This window comes from Myxocyprinus asiaticus, chromosome 6, assembly GCF_019703515.2.
Source record: "Myxocyprinus asiaticus isolate MX2 ecotype Aquarium Trade chromosome 6, UBuf_Myxa_2, whole genome shotgun sequence".
In the NCBI taxonomy this organism is placed as follows: Eukaryota; Metazoa; Chordata; class Actinopteri; order Cypriniformes; family Catostomidae; genus Myxocyprinus; species Myxocyprinus asiaticus.
Genome location: NC_059349.1, coordinates 13079319 through 13100233, shown reverse-complemented (window position 1 = coordinate 13100233; position 20915 = coordinate 13079319). Strand labels below are relative to the sequence as shown.

Below are 20915 nucleotides of genomic sequence, written 5' to 3'. Positions count from 1 at the left end.
AAATAAGAAAACCTTCTCCTCGTTCCACTTAATTTGTCAAAGGAAATGTCAGACATTACCATCTGAAAGTGAAGCTTCAGACAACAATTTGCAAGTCTGGACAGCAGTTTATTTCACCTCTACCCTCCATCAAATTAAGACAAAAAGTTAACATCATAATCACTGGTGGTACAGTCTCATTTTAAACGAATACTGTCTAAAACTGACCCTTGCAATCCGTAGGTATACATAAATAATCTTGACCAAGCTATGATTGACCTTAAAGGAACGTTCTGGGTAAAATTCAAGTCGAGCACTATCAGACTGAAAGCCACAGATGCTGTAGATTACCGCATTATGACGACTCAGTTCATAAAAACAAAAAAACGACACAAATCCATTTAAAAGATACGTCTATGGGGCAATCATTGTTTGTTTGCCACATTCATACCCCATTGCAAGTGTGACTGCCAACATGGTTTTTTGTTTGTTTTTTACAAATTGAGGGACAAGATGGAATTATTTTCTGTTTTAATCGACAGCATTTGTGAAGCTTAAATCGTATTTAACCTAGAACATTCCTTTGCCTCATTTCTCAGTTATCAATACTTCCACACAGAACTTTATCATGTACAAGCCTTGCCTAAAAGAAATATTCAAGTTTCAGTTGAAAACCTCAACTAAACTAGCCCTTAAAACTTCAAGGAGTGTTCTGGTTTCAATACAAGTTAAGCTCAGTCGACAGCATTTGTGGCATAATGTTGATTACCACAAAAAATTATTTCAACTCATACCTGTTTTTCTTTAAAAGAAGAATAAACGAGGTTCCAGTAAAGCACTTACAATGGATGTGAATGGGGCCAATTTTTTTTAAGGTTAAAATACTTTAAAAAGTATAGTCACAAGACATACAGGATATGTGTTAAAACATGATTTTAGTGTGATAAAATCACTTTTCTGTGTAAAGTTATAGCCAATTTTACAACTTTGTCAACAACCCTAAAACTACTGTAAAAATTACAATTTAAACAACTTTACAGCTCAAATAATACATGAGTTTTAACAGAAGAATAAATGTAAGTGCTTTTATAAAATTATAAGCTTCACATTTCTGTTTAAACCCTCTAAAAATTGGCCATGTTCACTTTCATTGTGTCACTGTAACCCAGATTTTTGCTTTTGCTTTTTTTTTTGTAAAGAAAAGGAGGAACGCGTCGAAATGCATTTTTGTGGTAATCAATATTATGCCACAAATGCTGTCGATTGAGCTTAACTTGTATTTAACCCGGAACATTCCTTTAAGAAGTTGTTTCTAAAAAGCTCTTTCAATCAAAGTGACAGATGAAAAGAGTACATAAAGAACAGTAATTGCCATTTAATTTCTTCTTACAGTACAACAACTTAACCTCTTTTCAAAATAGATCATTTAACCCAAATACACAGATGGTCAAACTTTAAAAGTCACTAAGCAGGACACAAAATATCAACAACAACAACAAAAAAGTAATTTGAGCAAGCTTTCATTCAACATCACTGAGAGTGTGCAGGTCAAAATCAAAATCATGCTTGATTACTTTTACATACAGTGGCAAGAAAATGTATGTGAACCCTTTGGAATTACCTGCATTTATGTACAAATTTATCTTAGATGAATATCAAACCAGATTTTAAGTTACAATAATGAATAAACAATTTGTTTGAATTAATAACACACAAATTATTGTATTGTTCTTGTACATATTTAATACATCGTTCAAAAATTCACAGTGTTGGTTTGAAAAAGTATATTTTGAGTTTGATATTCACATGAATGATCTGCTGACGTGGATCATGCTTTGCAAAAGAGATCTCAGAAGAACTACAATCAATTGTTGCTTTGCATAAAGCTGGAAAGGGTTACAAATTTATCTTGAAGAGCTTATTTATTCATCTGTCCACATTTAGACAAATAGTCTATAAATGGAGATGATTTAGTACTGTGGCTACTCTCCGTAGAAGTGGCCATCAAGCCAAGATGACTCAAAGTGCCCACTGCAGAATGCTCAGAGGTAAAAAAGAACCCTAGAGTGACAGCTCTTAAGGAAGGAATCATTGAAACTGGTTAACATCTCTGTCATGAGTCTACTGTACGGAAAACATTAAACAGGCATGGTGTCCATGGCAGGACACCACAAAGGAAGCTGCTGCTTTTTAACAAAATCATTGCTGTGGGCCTGAAGTTTGTCAAGGACTACCTTGACACTCCACAAAACTACTGGGCAAATATTGAATTGATTGGGAAAATCACACAGCACTACGTATGGCATAAAAAGGGCACCGCATACCAACATGAAAACATCGTCCCAACGGTGAAGTATTGTGGAGGGAGCATTATGATTTGGGGCTGCTTTGGAGCCTGGACTGCTTGCCATCATCAAGGGAAAAATTAAGTTTACCAAAATATCCTTCAGGATAATGTCAGGGTGGCTGTGTGCAGTTGGGTAATACAGCAGGACAATTAACCTAAACAAGTAAATCCTCTACAGAATGGCTTAAAAAAAAAAAAAAAAAAATCCACCTTTTGGAGTGGCCCAGTCAGAGCCCAGACCTTAACCCAATAGAAATGCTGTGGAATGACCAAGAGAGCCTCAAAATGCTTAGTTGAGGTTATTGCTGCCAAAGGAGGATCGGCCAGTTATTAAATCCAAGGGTTCATTAACTTTTTCCACAGCACTGTGAATGTTTAATGGGATGTGTTCAATAAAGACATGAAAGATTATAATTGTGTGTTGTTAGCTTAAGCACACTGTTGTTTGTCTATACTTGTGACACATTTTATGACCAATTAATGCAGAAAACCAGTTAATTCCAAAGGGTTCACATACTTTTTATTGCCACTGTATTGTGTATTGTAATTACAATTATAACCATTTTCTTCAATAATTTCTTAATCTCTTGTATAAAGACTGTGCGTGCAAAGTTGCAGCGATTTCGACATTGCTCGCCAATCTTGCCCACTCCAGGAAATACAACATTACCTATGTGATGTCTAACAATTATATATTATAAGACCATTAAAATCATATTAATCGGAACTCTGAACCCAGCAACAAAAATGAAATGTATTAATACCATGTACACTCATTCTAAAACACAAAATAGTCAATCCTGCATAATTCAAGACGAGATGCAAAAGTTGAAATAATCGCATCTCATCACTGACGATGTCCTAAAACCTTCACAAACTGCAACTGACTATGGTCACTACGTTCTAAACAAGAACATCTAAGGTCTGACCGTGACCTCTGTGTGCTCAATTATAACCCTCAGCAAAAATACACAAAGCAATTGAGTGTTTAAGGATTGCTTAGTTTCTGAGGTCAGATTGCCAGTCTTGGAAGACAGATGCATTGTGTGCTGTTGCACTCTAATCCTCCTCATCCTCCTCATCCTCACTGATGGCATGTCCACGGGCGGCATAGGTGTAGCTGGCCAGCGCACTGCTGTGATGTGAGGAGGGGGAGGAGGGAGGGGAGGTTTTGGTGAAGAAGGGCAGACGGAAGGTCGGAGAGGGGGACCGTTCTCGTGTAGGACTGCTGCTTGGGCTGTGCCGTGGACTGATGGCCTGTAGCATACGCCCCTTACCCTCCTTCAGCATGTGCTTCTGTTAGAAAGGAAGATGAAAAGAGGGCCAATAACAGAGCTTGAGTGAAGCAATGGATATTTGTGATGTAAATGATATAACTGAAGTCATCCAAGTATGGATTCACGAATTTCGTGTTCGCCTGTTGGTGTAGTAGTGTCTATAGCAGTCTACATGAAACGATCAACAGTATCCCAAACAGCTGCATCCCAAATCACATACTTCTGCACTATTCAACACCATTTTGTAGTGCAAGTACTGTATTGACACTGAAAATGCAAAGAAATTAAGTGTACTATGAGTACCCGGATGAAATACTTCTTCAACTGTAATAACAAAGTGTGGAATGTTGGACACTTCATGGACTCAAATGGTTGCAGCTTGCCCTACGCAGAGGAAGGGGCAGGATTACCTGCCAGCGATGCTGGCCTGACAAAACAATTGTTACGATAGCACCTTACAAATGTGAGAAATGCTTTACCATCACTCCATAAGATATAAGAGGTTGGCTAATGTGCTAAAGCTAGTGGCAACACATTGCGTGCATTTGAAATGTCACTTTCGTCAGCTGAAAAACGGCAAATGCTTCCATTTAGTAAATAAACATTTAAAGCTCTAATACTACCTTTTGAGAATTCAAACATTAAATGACCGAGTGCATAATGTATAGTGTAAGTGCACAAAAACCTGAAACTAATTATCTTAGCATTATGCTGCCTTATAGGATAACTTGTTTTGGCCAAATCCTCAAAGTATAGGTCTCTGTGGAACAATAAAGTGTGTTTCCTAATCTGTGGGCGTTTTCAAACCTGGATGGGCATTCTTCAAATATCCAATGAAAGTAGGAATCTCAATGTAGTAGGCAGAAACATATGCTACATAAGTACGCAAACACAGACACAAATTCAAGGATGCAGTCCTGTTTTACATACTTGCCACAGTACGTACCAGGTACGTTCTTACTTTACTGTGGCAGTAAAATATCTATGTACTCAAGGGTGTGCGCTGTGTAACTAACTGTTTGCTCAAACTGTTTGCTCCACCATGACAGTAGTTCATTGACTATAGACTATAGAACTGACTATAGAAGGCTGTAGAAGAGTTATGATAATGACCATTGTAGCACCCCTTCCTACAACACTGAAGCTGCATCCGAATGAAGGTAGGATGAAATTAAGGTGCCTTTCAAACTGTTCTGAGACTAGTTTCCTTAAGAGATCCATTTCTATAAAAACGCTGTTGGTTAAGCCATTATCTGATAAGGCAGCAAGGCACTAAGTCAGCTGCCTTAGCTTCAGATGCAGCTTGCGAATGCGATGCGCACTTGCGTTTGACACATTTCGCAGTGCAACACATGAAATTGCTTCATTCTTCCAAGATGGCAGGCAAGAAAAGAATAATAAGTATAAATAAATTTATGGTTATCTTCATTAGCTTAGCAACATGCTAATGACAAACTCTATTGGATGCAACTGTGCCACGTCTCTTAGTTCTATTTTGAGTGATGACCGAAGATGTTTCCTGTAGGTAACTTAGGTTACATTTCAGTTTTTAAAATTTTTGCATTAAAAAGTGATGGATTGCAAGAGGATAAAACAAATGCAAGTGCCCCAAGACACCTTTTTTAAAAGTTTAACTGTTTTTTTTTTTTTTTTTTTTTTTTTCTTCACCCAATTTGGAATGCCCAATTCCCAATGCACTTTTTAAGTCCTCGTGGTCACGTAGTGATTCACCTCAATCCGGGTGGCGGAGGACGAATCCCAGCTGCCTCCGCGTCAGAGACTGCCAACCCGCACATCTTATCACGCGGCTTGTTGAGCGCGTTGCCACGGAGACATAGTGCGTGTAGAGGCTTCATGCCATCCACCGCGGCATCCACGCTCAACTCACCACGCGCCCCACCGAGAACGAACCACAGTATAGCGACCACGAGGAGGTTACCCCATGTGACTCTACCCTTCCTAGCAACTGGGTCAATTTGGTTGCTCAGGAGACCTGACTGGAGTCACTCAGCACGCCCTGGGATTCGAACTAGCGAACTCCAGGGGTGGTAGCGTCTTTTACCATGGAGCTACCCAGGCCCCCCAAGTTGAACTGTTTTTAAGTTGACACAGTCTCTTAAAAATAAGGTTGGGATAGTTCAGCGCGACGAGTGTAGTCCAATTATTGAACGAATGACCCTTATGAGCAGGTTCTTTTGAGAGCAGCTCAAAATATGCAGCTCTAGCCATGTAGCTCAATTATTGGACAAATGACTCTCATCAACTGGTTCTTATAAAAATTAAATGTTTTGTTGTAATTAGTGGTATTCAAAGTAAATAACGAATTAACAAAACATCTTAATTAAAAAGACTGTGTAAACACACCTTTTGCAAGAATCTGTCCTGTTAAAATATTCAATCATCTAAAATATTTCTTCCTCTAAAGTACTAAAATAATCAATCATTAAGGATCTGGAACTGTTAAGAGGAACCAGAATCCTTAAATTCCTTATATTTCTCATTCCTACAAAAAAACCTGATGCTCATGGTGTGAGATGGAGGAAAAACAGCTAGATGCATCGGAATGGTCCAAAATGTCCATTTAGCACATTTATATAGATCAACAAGTTTTGGAACAGAGCTATCGCTTTGATTTGTCTCAAAACAAAATTGCTCTAGTGTTACTAAATGCTCACCAATGCTCCCTCCGGTCCAAACATCTGCAAGAAGTTGCCAATTAACTCGCGGGATTTCTCCTCCCATTTCTGGATGAGGTCGATGCTCTTCTCCTCCACTTTCTGCACAAACTCTTTACTCTTCTCTTCTACGTCCTTCACCTTCTTCTTCACCTTGTCCACACGCTCCTGAAGGTGGTACTTCTTTTCCTGGGCATCAGAAATAAAGCACAACAACACATTTATCTTTTAGCTTTAATGAAAAAAGCATTACTTGTCAAAGACAATCTAGTCTTGAATTTGAAACCATGCTATGGCAATAAACACATAAACTTAAGAGCACACACATTGATGAAGCTGACGTTAAGCTCTTTCGCGGTGTAGCCACGTTGAAGATTACGTCTCACATACACGTCGTAATCTCGAACGATTCGTGTGATGATGTCAGAGGTCGAAATGCCCTCTGTCCTTTGGGTTGGTGCAAACATTCCTGCAGAAGCCCATAATAAAGAGATAAGTGCTCTAATTAAGCAAGTAGCCAGTGCACTTATTACAAGGTGCACAAGAGCACAATGGTTACAATTCATGGATAATAAAGTCGTTGAAAAACAATAGTTTTTCAATACTGGCATCAAGCCTTATAAACTAAAACTGGGATGCACAACCCTTCGGTCACTGATTTTCTCATAAAAAAAAGAATAAAGACCCGTTTCTCTATTTTCTGTCCTCACCTGCTTCTTTGATGTGCTTGTAAACATCGTCACTGCCAGCTGATGAGTATGGGATGTCATCATGGGCCACAAAGTCAATCTGAGGTATCAAAACATAGTCTTTTATCAAACACGAAAACTCAAAAACTTGTGACCTTAATATGGTAACATTTTACAATAATGTTGCACTTGGTAGTGTTAGTTAATGCATTAGTTATCAAGAGCTAACAATCAACAATATATTTTTACAGCATTTATTAATCTTTTCTGCTAATGCTAGTTGAGCTTTACACTGATAGCGTAATGTGTTTCATCAGAACGTGCGTAGAGGACGTCGTTCCGACCAGAACTGTACGAATCTATCCGAATCAGAAACCTTGGATCAATAGCGATGTTCGCGCGGCACTTCATGTGCGGACCTCCGCTTTCAATTCCGGGAACGTGGAGGAGCATAAACAAGCCAGTTATGCCCTCCGAAAAACTATCAGAACCGCAAAACGCCAGTACAGGAGTAAGGTTGAAGGACAGTTTAACACCACCAACTCTAGAAGCATGTGGCAGGGAATTAACATCATCACGGACTTTAAAGGGAATAAAAACTCCGCCATGAACACCGCTGCCTCTCTACCGGATGAGCTAAATACTTTTTATGCTCGTTTCGAGGGAAATAACACCACCCTTGCGGAGAGAGCTCTCGTGGCCGAAGATACAGAGGTTAGTTCACTCTCCGTCTCTGTAGCGGATGTAACCCGATCCTTCCGACGGGTGAATATCCGCAAAGCCGCTGGCCCAGACGGCATTCCGGGCCGCGTCATCAGAGCATGCGCGAACCAGCTGGCTGGTGTTTTTACGGACATTTTCAACCTTTCCCTCTCTTTGTCTGTAGTCCCCACATGCTTTAAAACATCCACCATTGTGCCTGTTCCAAAACAATCAAAAATAACTTGTTTAAATGACTGGCGTCCTGTTGCTCTGACCCCCATCATCAGCAAATGTTTTGAGAGACTAATCAGAGATTACATCTGCTCTGTATTGCCACTCTCTCTTGACCCGCTGCAGTTTGCTTACCGCAACAACCGCTCCACTGATGATGCCATTGCATCTACACTACACACTGCTCTCTCCCACCTGGAAAAAAAGAACACTTATGTGAGAATGTTGTTGTAGACTACAGCTCAGCATTCAACACCATAGTGCCCTCCAAGCTAGATGAGAAACTCAGGGCTCTGGGCTTAAACAGCTCGCTGTGCAGCTGGATCCTGGACTTCCTGTCAAGCAGACGCCAGGTGGTTAGAATAGGCAGCAACATCTCCTCATCACTGACCCTCAACACTGGAGCCCCGCAGGGCTGTGTTCTCAGCCCACTACTGTATTCCTTGTACACACGACTGTGTGGCAACACATAGCTCCAATGCCATCATTAAGTTTGCTGATGACACGACGGTGGTAGGTCTGATCACTGACAATGATGAAACAGCCTACAGAGAGGAGGTGCACACTCTGACACACTGGTGTCAGGAGCACAACCTCTCCCTCAACGTCAGTAAGACAAAGGAGCTTGTGGTTGACTTCAGAAGAAAAGACAGAGAACACAGTCCCATCACCATCAATGGAGCACCAGTGGAGAGAGTCAGCAGCTTCAAGTTCCTGGGTGTCCACATCACTGAGGAACTCACATGGTCCATCCACACTGAAGTCGTTGTGAAGAAGGCTCATCAGCGCCTCTTCTTCCTGAGACGGCTGAGGAAGTTTGGAATTAACCGCCACATCCTCACACGGTTCTACACCTGCACTGTAGAGAGCATCCTGACTGGCTGCATCTCCGCCTGGTACGGCAATAGCACCGCCCACAACCGCAAAGCACTGCAAAGGGTGGTGCGAACTGCCAGACACATCATCGGAGGTGAGCTTCCCTGCCTCCAGGAAATATATACAAGGCGGTGTGTGAAAAAAGCTCGGAGGATCATCAGAGACTCCAGCCACCCGAGCCATGGGCTGTTCTCACTGCTACCATCAGGCAGGTGGTATCGCAGCATCAGGACCCGCACCAGCCGACTCCATGATAGCTTCTTCCCCCAAGCAATCAGACTTCTGAACTCTTGATCTCCCACGATCAAATACATCAGCACTGCACTTTATTACCCTTACTCTTATATCTCACACCGGACTGTCATAAATTATATTATTATTATTATATTATATTCTCTCTTAACAACTGACTATCAACCGACAGCCTGAATGTCAATACAGTACAATACTGTACATTCTATATATATATATATATATATATATATATATATATATACACTTTTTTTATATATTTTTATTTTTTATTGTTATTTTTATTGAATAATGTGTATCTATATAGTGCGTATTGTATACTGTACAGTCTATGTTATTATTTGTATATTGTTGAGTGTAATTATGTGTATAACAGATGTTTAAATTGTGTTGTGTTAATTTGATGTTACTGTAGATTGTTATATGTCTTTATCACTGTCACGACTGCTATGTTGATCGGAACTGCAACCAAGAATTTCACACACCATTGCACCTGTGTATATGGCTGTGTGACAATAAAGTGATTTGATTTGATTTGATAAAAATACAATTGTTCATTGTTAGTTCATATTGCATTAATGTTAACGTACACGTTTTACATGTTGAAATTAACATTAACCAAGATTAATAAATGCTGTTCTTTGTTAGTTCATGTTAACTAATGTAGTTAACAAATATTAACAAATGGAACTTTATTGTAAAGTGTTACCCTTAATATTTTTAATATGTAGTAACAATTTTATAGAAGCAATAAGTAACTTGATTCTGTGCTATATTCATATTATAGTCAGGGCTAAAGGGGTTTGTTTAAATGTATTACTGTTCTATTCTCGGTGTTCTTACCCGATGCTTGGTCAGGAACTCAGGCGTGAGAGTCCATGGAGCATTCCGGACCACCTCGTCCACATAGCGACAGTGGCTAATCGCATCATAGCGCTCGTCCTCATTCATGACGGTGAAGCCCTTTAACTTGTGTGTGAGGTCATCGCTGCACACTGCGTTGAGGTGGAAGAGGCACTTAATACAGCTCTGACATTAACATGGGCTCTGTGCTCAATTCTCAATGAAGCCTAGTTCAATAACTCTGCAGCAGGCAACTTTCAGGAAGTAGGTACATTTAAAAAATTGCTCACAGCACCTTTAAAATTAACCATTATACTTTAAAAGAAACCATTAAACCGGAACACATATACAAAGACTCAATGATCAATAGAAAAACACTCTTATCTTAACTAAACTTACCGCCTACAATGAGGTGAGTGTTGGGGAAAAGACATTTAGCCTGCATTAGAGCACGGGCATGTCCTGAGTGGAACATGTCGAAGATACCATCAGCATACACTCGCACAGGCCTGTCAGCTAACAGGAGAAAAGAGGGTATCACCTTTCATGGCATCAAAGCAACTACTAAATTTAGACACATATTCAGAATTGATAATGGCTATGAGAATTTCTGAAAGACCAATTTAACAAAATGAATATTTAAAAAAAATAAACATCCTTAAAAGATCAAAAACAAATATCCTTGAATTTTGGGCACTTTCATTTCCCAGGGTTTTATTTTTGTTAAAACTATAAAACATTTTTGAAAACTTTTATCCATGTCTTCATTATCTATTTTTTTTTTCTACTTTTCAAATTACCTTTTATGTATAGATTTTACTGTTTTACCCTTGTCCCAGATTTTAATCTTAAAGTATCCATCAAAATAATTACATTATCAAAATTATGATAAAGATGGAAACTATTTCAATATTGATTGTGTGAAATTTATTTATTTTTATCCCCTTTTCTCCCCAATTTGGAATGCCCAATTCCCACTACTTAGTAGGTCTTCGTGGTGGCACAGTTACTCACCTCAATCCAGGTGGCGGAGGAAAAGTCTCAGTTGCCTCCATTTCTGAGACAGTCAATCCGCACATCTTATCACGTGGCTCGTTGTGCATGACACAGTGGAGACTCACAGCATGTGGAGGCTCATGCTACTCTCCGCGATCCACGCACAACTTACTACACGCCCCATTAAGAACGAGAACCACTAATCGTGACCACGAGGAGGTTACCCCATGTGACTCTACCCTCCCTAGCAACCGGGCCAATTTGGTTGCTTAGGAGACCTGGCTGGAGTCACTCAGAACACCCTGGATTTGAACTCACGACTCCAGGTGTGGTAGACAGCGTCAATATTCGCTGAGCTACCCAAGCACCCAAAATGATTTATTTATAAAAAATGTATGTTCTTAGGGGGCCTGGGTAGCTCAGCAAGTAAAGACGCTGACTACCACACCTGGAGTCGCAAGTTCGAATTTAGGGCATGCTGAGTGTCTCCAGTCAGGTCTCCTAAGCAACCAATTGGCCCGGTTACTAGGGAGGGTAGAGTCACGTTGGGTTAACCTCCTCGTGGTCGTTATAAAGTGGTTCTCGCTCTCGATGGGGCGCGCAGTGAGTTGTGCGTGGATGCCGCAGAGAATAGGGTGAAGCCTCCACACGCGCTAGGTCTCCACGGTAATGCGCTCAACAAGCCACGTGATAAGATGCGCAGATTGACGGTCTCAGATGCGGAGGCAACTGAGATTCGTCCTCCGCCACCCGGATTGAGGTGAGTCACTACACCACCACGAGGACTTAGAGCACATTGGGAATTGGGCATTCCAAAATTGGGGAGAAAAGGGGAGAACCACCCCCCAAAATCACGCTGTAATTTTGTGAAATTCCTATGCCAAAAAATTTAGATTATTTTTTTTTTTTTTTGTATTGTGTGTATTTTGGATACATAAAATGCTACCTATGAAATTAGCCTTAGCAAGACAAAAGAAATCTGCCATTTTATTACAAAAAAAAAAAAAAAATCATTTGAGATGTATTGTGGTGGCAATATTCATGACTTTCAGAACAAAAATGACAGAATTCTCCTGATGTTGTATGTCCACTGTTGGACATTGTTAGTAGACAAATTAAATAAACTAGTGAGAGTTTGAATGGTGTGTTTTAAGGGAGTTTATTTTCTAAACGTCCACAGGACCAAAAGTGCTCATAGTTAAGAAACTCTCTTACAAGCATACTGTGATACTTTTTTAATTTAGTCATTTAGCGGTCGCTTTTATCCAAAGTGACTAACAAATGAGGAATAGAATAAGCAATTCGTCATTCAAAAGTCCATAATTTCTGTAGTAAGTTTCTATAGTAGCTAGAGTAATATGGTGTGTATAGAACCATCAAATAACTGACTAAAAATGTTCTTGTTGCCAGAGAATGAAAGTAATATGTAGTTTCCCAGTGTGCATGCAATATGTGAATACATGTGTGGGAGGATTTGGTTTCAGAGGACTATTAACTTACGTGGAGTGCCCCTCTGAGCTTCCTCCATGGTGACACGCTGATATGGCTTATCTTCCATTGACTCAAGCTCATCTGCATATGGAGCTGGGTATTTCAGACCCTGAGGGGCGAGAAACATAACAATACCATCTCTAATCTGTACACACATACACACTCTCTTTCACCTTTATCCCACTCACCACTGTGCAACGCTTGAACTTCAGGGGTTTCTCGCCCTCCTCTGCTTCTCCATTTGATCCTTCTCTCTTTCTCTTCCTGGATTGTCGTCCTGAACCGTGGGCCTCCATTCAGGCTCTGTGAGACTTTACAGACAAAAAAACAAACAAACAAAAAAACAGTGTAAATGATGCTTAAATGGCTTATAAGATGGATATTGCAAGTCATACAGACCTTTCTTCTTTCCAAATGTATATACTGGATGTTCTGACATATCTCATACTTAAAGTAGGTTTCATGCTATGAAAGTGGCCCATTTCACGGTATGAATTTCGTACAAGATAAATAAAAGCCTGTATGATTAATCTAACAATTATAAGAACAATACTTTCCTTGCATGTTAATAGGAAACATATACACATTTGTAAAACATTTCTGTTTGGATTTTGTAACATCAAATTAGAAACATCAAAGAGTCTTCTATGAATTTTGCATATACATTTATGCCAACATATATTTCTTACACATTTCAGGTAGAACATACAGTAATCTTTTCAACTTTAATAAATCTTTTCTATATGGAATGTTTGTTGTAAAACAAAGAAAAACATGATTTGAAAAGACTATGTCCAGGTCATATTTCACCCCTAAATAAAAACAAAAAAGACTATTTACATGACCATTAAGCACAACTCTCATAACTGTAATGTAAGGTTAGTCGTGTAATTAGAAATAGGCCTATACAGTATTAGGCCTATTTCTTGCTCTGAATTTAATTTCGATTTTCAAATACAGCATTGTGACACTGTACAGAATGATTTTCATTGCCGCATTACAGTAATGAGAAATTTTGGGGGAAATGTGCTTATTTATCATGAAAACAATGTCACAAACAATGCAAAAAAATAATAATTAATTAATTAATTAACGGCCCCAGAAATGTTTATAGGCTAATATAATTGTAAAATATAACTGGTTTTTATTTTGATGTGAAATATATATGACCTTCTTGAAATTCACCAAAAGTATCAAAATAATGTGGCATTTAGTAGAGATCGACCGATAGTGGATTTTCCGAACCGATAACTAAAGTAGTGGAAAAGCTGATAACTAATAATCAACCGATAGTTTTTAAAAAGGATTTACAGAATGTTAAAAAAAGTATTTCCTTACTATAACGGGCACAGACATAGAGGCTACAAGAGTCCAAAATGACTAAAATCACAGATGCCGTTTTTTGTGTAGCCAAAATCCCAATAATAACCAGAAATAAATTAAGATTTGGTGCATAACGCAGGACTTTTAACTACACACAAGATGGAAATAAACTGGGGACTCTTATTTTGAAATGACATAGACTTGGTTCCGTTACAATGGTCAAAATGTATTTACAAAATTAAACTTTTTATAACCTATATATATATTCACCAAAAGAAAGGGTTGTATAAATATATTTTTTTCACCAGATGCGCTTTAATGAGGATATACATTTATCTTGTTTGTATACACACAATGTACAGGTGCATCTCAATAAATTAGAATGTCGTGGAAAAGTTCATTTATTTCAGTAATTCAACTCAAATTGTGAAACTTGTGTATTAAATAAATTCAATGCACACAGACTGAAGTAGTTTAAGTCTTTGGTTCTTTTAATTGTGATGATTTTGGCTCACATTTAACAAAAACCCACCAATTCACTATCTCAAAAAATTAGAATACATCATAAGACCAATAAAAAAAACATTTTTAGTGAATTGTTGGCCTTCTGGAAAGTATGTTCATTTACTGTATATGTACTCAATACTTGGTAGGGGCTCCTTTTGCTTTAATTACTGCCTCAATTCGGCATGGCATGGAGGTGATCAGTTTGTGGCACTGCTGAGGTGGTATGGAAGCCCAGGTTTCTTTAACAGTGGCCTTCAGCTCATCTGCATTTTTTGGTCTCTTGTTTCTCATTTTCCTCTTGACAATACCCCATAGATTCTCTATGGGGTTCAGGTCTGGTGAGTTTGCTGGCCAGTCAAGCACACCAACACCATGGTCATTTAACCAACTTTTGGTGCTTTTGGCAGTGTGGGCAGGTGCCAAATCCTGCTGGAAAATGAAATCAGCATCTTTAAAAAGCTGGTCAGCAGAAGGAAGCATGAAGTGCTCCAAAATTTCTTGGTAAATGGATGCAGTGACTTTGGTTTTCAAAAAACACAATGGACCAACACCAGCAGATGACATTGCACCCCAAATCATCACAGACTGTGGAAACTTAACACTGGACTTCAAGCAACTTGGGCTATGAGCTTCTCCACCCTTCCTCCAGACTCTAGGACCTTGGTTTCCAAATGAAATACAAAACTTGCTCTCATCTGAAAAGAGGACTTTGGACCACTGGGCAACAGTCCAGTTCTTCTTCTCCTTAGCCCAGGTAAGACACCTCTGACGTTGTCTGTGGTTCAGGAGTGGCTTAACAAGAGGAATACGACAACTGTAGCCAAATTCCTTGACATGTCTGTGTGTGGTGGCTCTTGATGGCTTGACCCCAGCCTCAGTCCATTCCTTGTGAAGTTCACCCAAATTCTTGAATCGATTTTGCTTGACAATCCTCATAAGGCTGCGGTTCTCTCGGTTGGTTGTGCATCTTTTTCTTCCACACTTTTTCCTTCCACTCAACTTTCTGTTAACATGCTTGGATACAGCACTCTGTGAACAGTCAGCTTCTTTGGCAATGAATGTTTGTGGCTTACCCTCCTTGTGAAGGGTGTCAATGATTGTCTTCTGGACAACTGTCAGATCAGCAGTCTTCCCCATGATTGTGTAGCCTAGTGAACCAAACTGAGAGACCATTTTGAAGGCTCAGGAAACCTTTGCAGGTGTTTTGAGTTGATTAGCTGATTGGCATGTCACCATATTCTAATTTTTTGAGATAGTGAATTGGTGGGTTTTTGTTAAATGTGAGCCAAAATCATCACAATTAAAAGAACCAAAGACTTAAACTACTTCAGTCTGTGTGCATTGAATTTATTTAATACACGAGTTTCACAATTTGAGTTGAATTACTGAAATAAATGAACTTTTCCACGACATTTTAATTTATTGAGATGCACCTGTATATGCTGACGCTTCCATCTAGTCACATTTTTCTTTGCATGCACTCACATTTTCAATTTAGAACACATGATTATCTAGTCAAAATAATAAGATGTGGATGTGTGGATGAATATTGTCAATAATAAAAGATTTAGATACATCAAATCCCCACGAGGTGTCAGTAACTGTAGCTATTTTACCTCCAGAAGCCACTGTTATACCGCAGAACCAAACCGTCCTAAAGGAATAATAATAAAAAAAAAATATCGGCACCGATTAATCGGTAAAAAACATATATCGGTCTATCGCTAGCATTTAGCAGTGATAAACTGCAAGTCAAAATTACTCAAGTGTATCATGTGTCAAAACAATAGTCAAAGAAAAACACAGTATTAAAAACAGAGTCCAACATCAACATGATGGTCATGTCCAGGAAGAGCCTATCGCAAACCTTGCCCAAATCCTTCCTCATTCCAATCATTCCTTTGTCTGAACACAGAGCCTTGACTCTTCTCAGGATGAATGCATGAGTGAATCAAGTGAAGGGTTGAGGAATGTGCCCTGGACACAGCATTACATCTCCTATGACACGCTTAAAACTGGCACATCTACATAGGACCCTATTTTAGAGATCTGGCAGTGATAACATTGAGAAGTAGATATATCCAGCAATCTAGCTTATAAAGCCAACACAAACCTTCTCTGTTTCATTCTCTAATCTAACAGTATAGAGTGAGAATGAATCCTCCCAAGGGCTGTAGCATGCATACTATTAACAGCAGTCCCAACTGTGCCAGTGTATATTGCAATTACAAGAATAGTAATTGGTTCAGTGGCAGGGGACATGCATTACAATGCAGTACATTTCTACCAAATAAATTAAGTGCAAGGCAAGGCAAGTCAGTGCAAAGGGATAAAGATAAATACACCTAAATGTAGGAGGTGTATGTCTGATACATAATGAGCAGGAGTGTCTATAAAAGTGACAGTGGTGAAACTATTTAACCAGAAAACTTGATCTCTGAGACGCCCGTGAGACGATCCATAAACACTTTAATGCTTCGTTTTGGGCCACGAATATGTCATGAAAGCAGGAAACACTCGCTGGTTCTTGTTGTCTATCTTTAGGACACATTTATAGTCATTTAAACACTATTAATAGCGTCTTACCCAAGTGCTTTAATGCCGTTATGGGCTGCGATGGTCTTAAAGGGATCTTTGAAGGTCTTTAAGGTCTTTTTGATGTCTTGGGTGTTGTTGACAGGTCGAAGTCTAGCTGTAGTTGGGAGTGTCTTGGGATTTAAATAACTTAATGGTGGTGATCTCAGCCCTTCCGATTTGACAGAAGCCACAAATGCGACTGGATCAACTTAATTCAGCTCCAAGATGGCAGCTAAGGAATTGTGATTTCAAAATAAAAGTCCGGCCATCTTTACTGCATGGCAACAGAAAATTCAGGGATTATGGACCAAATACGTTAGATTAAGAGCATAGTGTCATTTGTATTACAAATGAAAAGAACTCTTTAATAATTACACTATTAATGAGTTGATTTATTTCATACACCACCAGTCAAATATTTGAACACACTTGACTGAATTTCATGTTTTTCGTGATCTGAGAGGAATATTCCTGGGTTCAATACAAATTAAACTCAATCGACTGCATTTGTGGCATAATGTTGATTACTACAAATAATAATAATAATAACTTCGACTCGTCCCTTCTTTTCTTTAAAAGTGAGGTTAAAATATTAAAGTGAGCCACTAACGGAAGTGAATGGGGTCAATCTGTAAATGTTAAAATACCACTTCAAAAGATGTAAACAATATGTGTGTTAACATGATTTTAGTGTGATAAATTTGCTTACTAACCTTTTCTGTGTAAAGTTATACCCAATTTTACAGCTTTGTTTCCATGATGAGATAATGCTGTAAACCCTAAAACAACCGTAAATACAATGATTAAAACAACATTACAGCTAAAATAATACACAAGTTTTAACAGAGGAACTAATGTAAGTGCTTTTATAAATTATAAGCTTTACATTTCAGCCTTTAAACCCTCCAAAAATTGGCCCCATTCACTTCCATTGTAGGTGCCTCACTGGAAACTCGATTTTTGCTTTTTTAAAGAGAAGGACGCACGAGTTAAAATAATGTGGTAATCAACATTATGGCAAAATGCTGTCAATTGAGTTTAACTTGTATTGGACCCAGAATATTCCTTTAGAAATTCCTTTTGATCTAAAAGCTTACGCTTAAATGATTGTAAACAAATATATAAATTGTGCCTATGTATGGATTTCATTACAAACTAAATGTTTTATTTAAAAAATTGAAATGGATAAATGATAGATGAAGAAAAACCAGTCAACATCTGTCCATTATACACGGGAACTTCTTCAATACTGTTGAATATTAAAGGAGTTCGGGAATTGAAGGAGTTCATGATTGTAAATACTTCATTAAGTTTACAGCTGATTCTAGGCAAAGGGTGGCTACTTCCAAGATTCAGCACCCAAGGACAACTTTCTGGAAAAAAGCCAAGAAAACCAAGATAACTTACTTCAGTCTCCAGAAACACCAGAGCCACAGCCCCTATCAACTAACACTTTCTTCCTCTCGACAACATCCCCACTTCTGACCTTCTCGGAGAAAATGGAGAAACCGGTATACCCTGGAACAAAGCTCTCCCACTCATTTGCTGCAAGCCCCCAGGTAACACTGAAAGTCCCTGAAAACTGCAGGTGTTAAATCCCTCCTAAACATTTTTTTTTTTTTTTTTTTTTTGTATAATACCGTATTAAACAACTACAGACCAATCTCAAATCTTCCTTTCAAATCAAATCAAATAACTTTTTATTGTCACACAACCATATACACAAGTGCAGTAGTGTGTGAAATTCTTGGGTGCAGTTCCAAGCAACATAGCAGTCATGACAGTGCTGAGACATATACCAATTTACAATAAACATTGTCATACAAACATTGTCAGACGCTGCTCATAAAGATACTTAGTGATATTTGCTTGAATGCTGATTCAGGCAAAACATCATTGCTGGTATTACTAGACCTCAGTGCTGCCTTTGACACTGTCGACCACCACAACATACTCTTTGACAGACAGGAAAACTGGGTAGGGCTCTCTGGGACGGTCCTCAGCTGGTACAGGTCATGTCTAAAAGGGCGGGGTTACTATGTGAACATAGGCTACTATGAATCTGAGTAGACATTCATGACGAGTGAAGTCTCACAAGGCTCAATTCTTGCACCGCTCCTGTTCAACCTGTACATGCTCCCACTAGGCCAAATTATGAAAAAGAAACAAATTGCGTACCATAGCTAAGCAGACGACACCCAGATTTACCTAGCCCTTTCCCCAAATGACTTATCGCCCCATAGACTCTCTGTGCCAGTGCATTGATTAAATTAACAGTTGGATGTACCGAAACTTCCTTCAGTTAAACAACGACAAGACAGAGGTTATTATATTTGGCAAAAAAGACAAAATTCTCAAGGATAACACATACCTTGACTCCAGGGGTCTAAAGACAAAAAAAAAAAAAAAAAAAAAAGTCAGAAATCATGGTTTCATTTTGCAGTCAGATCTTATCAAAACAATAACTAAATCAGCCTATTATCATCACAAAAATATAGAGAGAATTAAGTGTACAGAATACAGAATGCTGCTGCATGGGTTCTGACCCGAACCAAAAATTCTGAACATATTACTCCAGTCATCAGGTCTTACACTGGCTTCCAGTCACATTTAGAATGGATTTTAAAGTACTATTACTCGTTTATATATCACTCAATGGCCTACGACCTAAATACATTGCAGATATGCTTTTTTGAATATAAACCTAACGGACCTCTCAGATCATTAGGATCAAGTCAGTTAGAAATACCAAGGGTGCCACCCACAATTGGAACCAGCTTCCAGAAGAGGTCGGATGTGCTCCAACAGAAGCCACATTTAAATCCAGACTGAAAACACATCTGTTTAGCTGTGCATTTACCGACTGAGCACTGTGCTACACTTACTGATTGCACTGTATCATTTTCCACTGTATCCTTTAATTCCTGTATGTTATATCTAGTCTGGACTACTGCAAGGCTCTTTTGGCAGGACTTCCTGCATGTAGTCAAACCTCTGCAATTGATCCAGAATGCGGCAGCACGATTGGTCTTCAAAGAGCCCAAAAGAGCACAAGTTACGCATCGATCTGCATTGGTTGCCAGCTGTTGCTCGCATCAAGTTTAAGGCATTGATCACTCTCAAAATCACTCTCCCGGACATTCACTTCAACTGTTCCTTGCTGGTAGAATGACCTGCCAAACCCCACCCGAGCAGCTGATTTTCTAGCTACCTTCAAGAAACATCTAAAGACGAATCTCTTTCACAAGCACTTGACCCAATCCTTCTAATGCAATATAACTGTCGTCTTTCTTCTTCTAAATAATAATAATAAATAAATAAATACAAAAAATACAAAATTCGTTAAGTGGTGTAGACCAATGCAAGGCAAGCACACTTTTTTTGGTGGTGTAATAAATGGGTAAGTGTATAACTAAAAGTTTGTGTGTGCATGGGTTTGTTTGATTTTACATGTTTACATATATTAGTATGATTATTACAAGTGAATTTCCCGTATGTGTAATAGTTTGTTAAATATTTTGCAGTCACAGCTCGTACATCATGTAATACCCGTTTATTTTAGTTACATGAATGTTGTGTCCGCGGAGATATTTCTGTTGTCACATTCATAAAGAGCGCTTGCGTCTGACAAGCTTATTAATTGTCCTGCCTTTTTTTTTTGCAGCATTACTTTAAAACCAGTGGGAAATGTAGCGTGTGACAACATGCTGACTGACACCACAAGGACCATGAGCAACAAATAAATAATTTTACCATGATCAATGGAAACATGTAAATGCTTCATCTCAGCTCTGTAGGTCCATACAATGCAAGTGAATGGTGGCCGGAACTTCGAAGCTCCAAAAATCACATAAAGGCAGAATAAAAGTAATCCATGTGACTCCAGTGGTTAAATCAATGTCTTCAGAAGCGATATGATGGGTGCGGCTGATAAACAGATCAATATTTAAGTCCTTTGGCGATTATGAGGGTGAGTAAATGATGAGAGAATTTTCATTTTTGGTTGGGCTATACCTTTAAGAAGCTGGCTACAGCAACATGGATGGGGTTGTTAAATGACAGTTGGTATGCACCTATGGATATTTGAAACCTTTTGGGGCTCGGGGCAAAACATTGCCCCCATTAGACCCGGCCTTGTTGAAAATAATCT

At 38.9% G+C, this 20915-nt stretch overlaps 1 protein-coding gene across 1 annotated transcript; it reads right to left on the bottom strand.

Annotated features, from left to right (window-relative positions):
- Positions 1-1339: 1339 nt before the first annotated feature.
- On the bottom strand, positions 1340-16978 carry LOC127442482 (choline-phosphate cytidylyltransferase A-like). The gene is made up of 9 exons (XM_051700549.1): positions 16775-16978; positions 12547-12669; positions 12368-12467; positions 10271-10387; positions 9872-10023; positions 6989-7067; positions 6605-6747; positions 6279-6467; positions 1340-3622 (listed from the first exon to the last, which is right to left on the bottom strand). Exons 2-9 carry the CDS (start codon positions 12652-12654, stop codon positions 3386-3388), a joined length of 1125 nt encoding a protein of 374 aa, XP_051556509.1. The 5' UTR covers positions 12655-12669; positions 16775-16978; the 3' UTR covers positions 1340-3385.
- Between the last annotated feature and the right edge of the window lie 3937 nt (positions 16979-20915).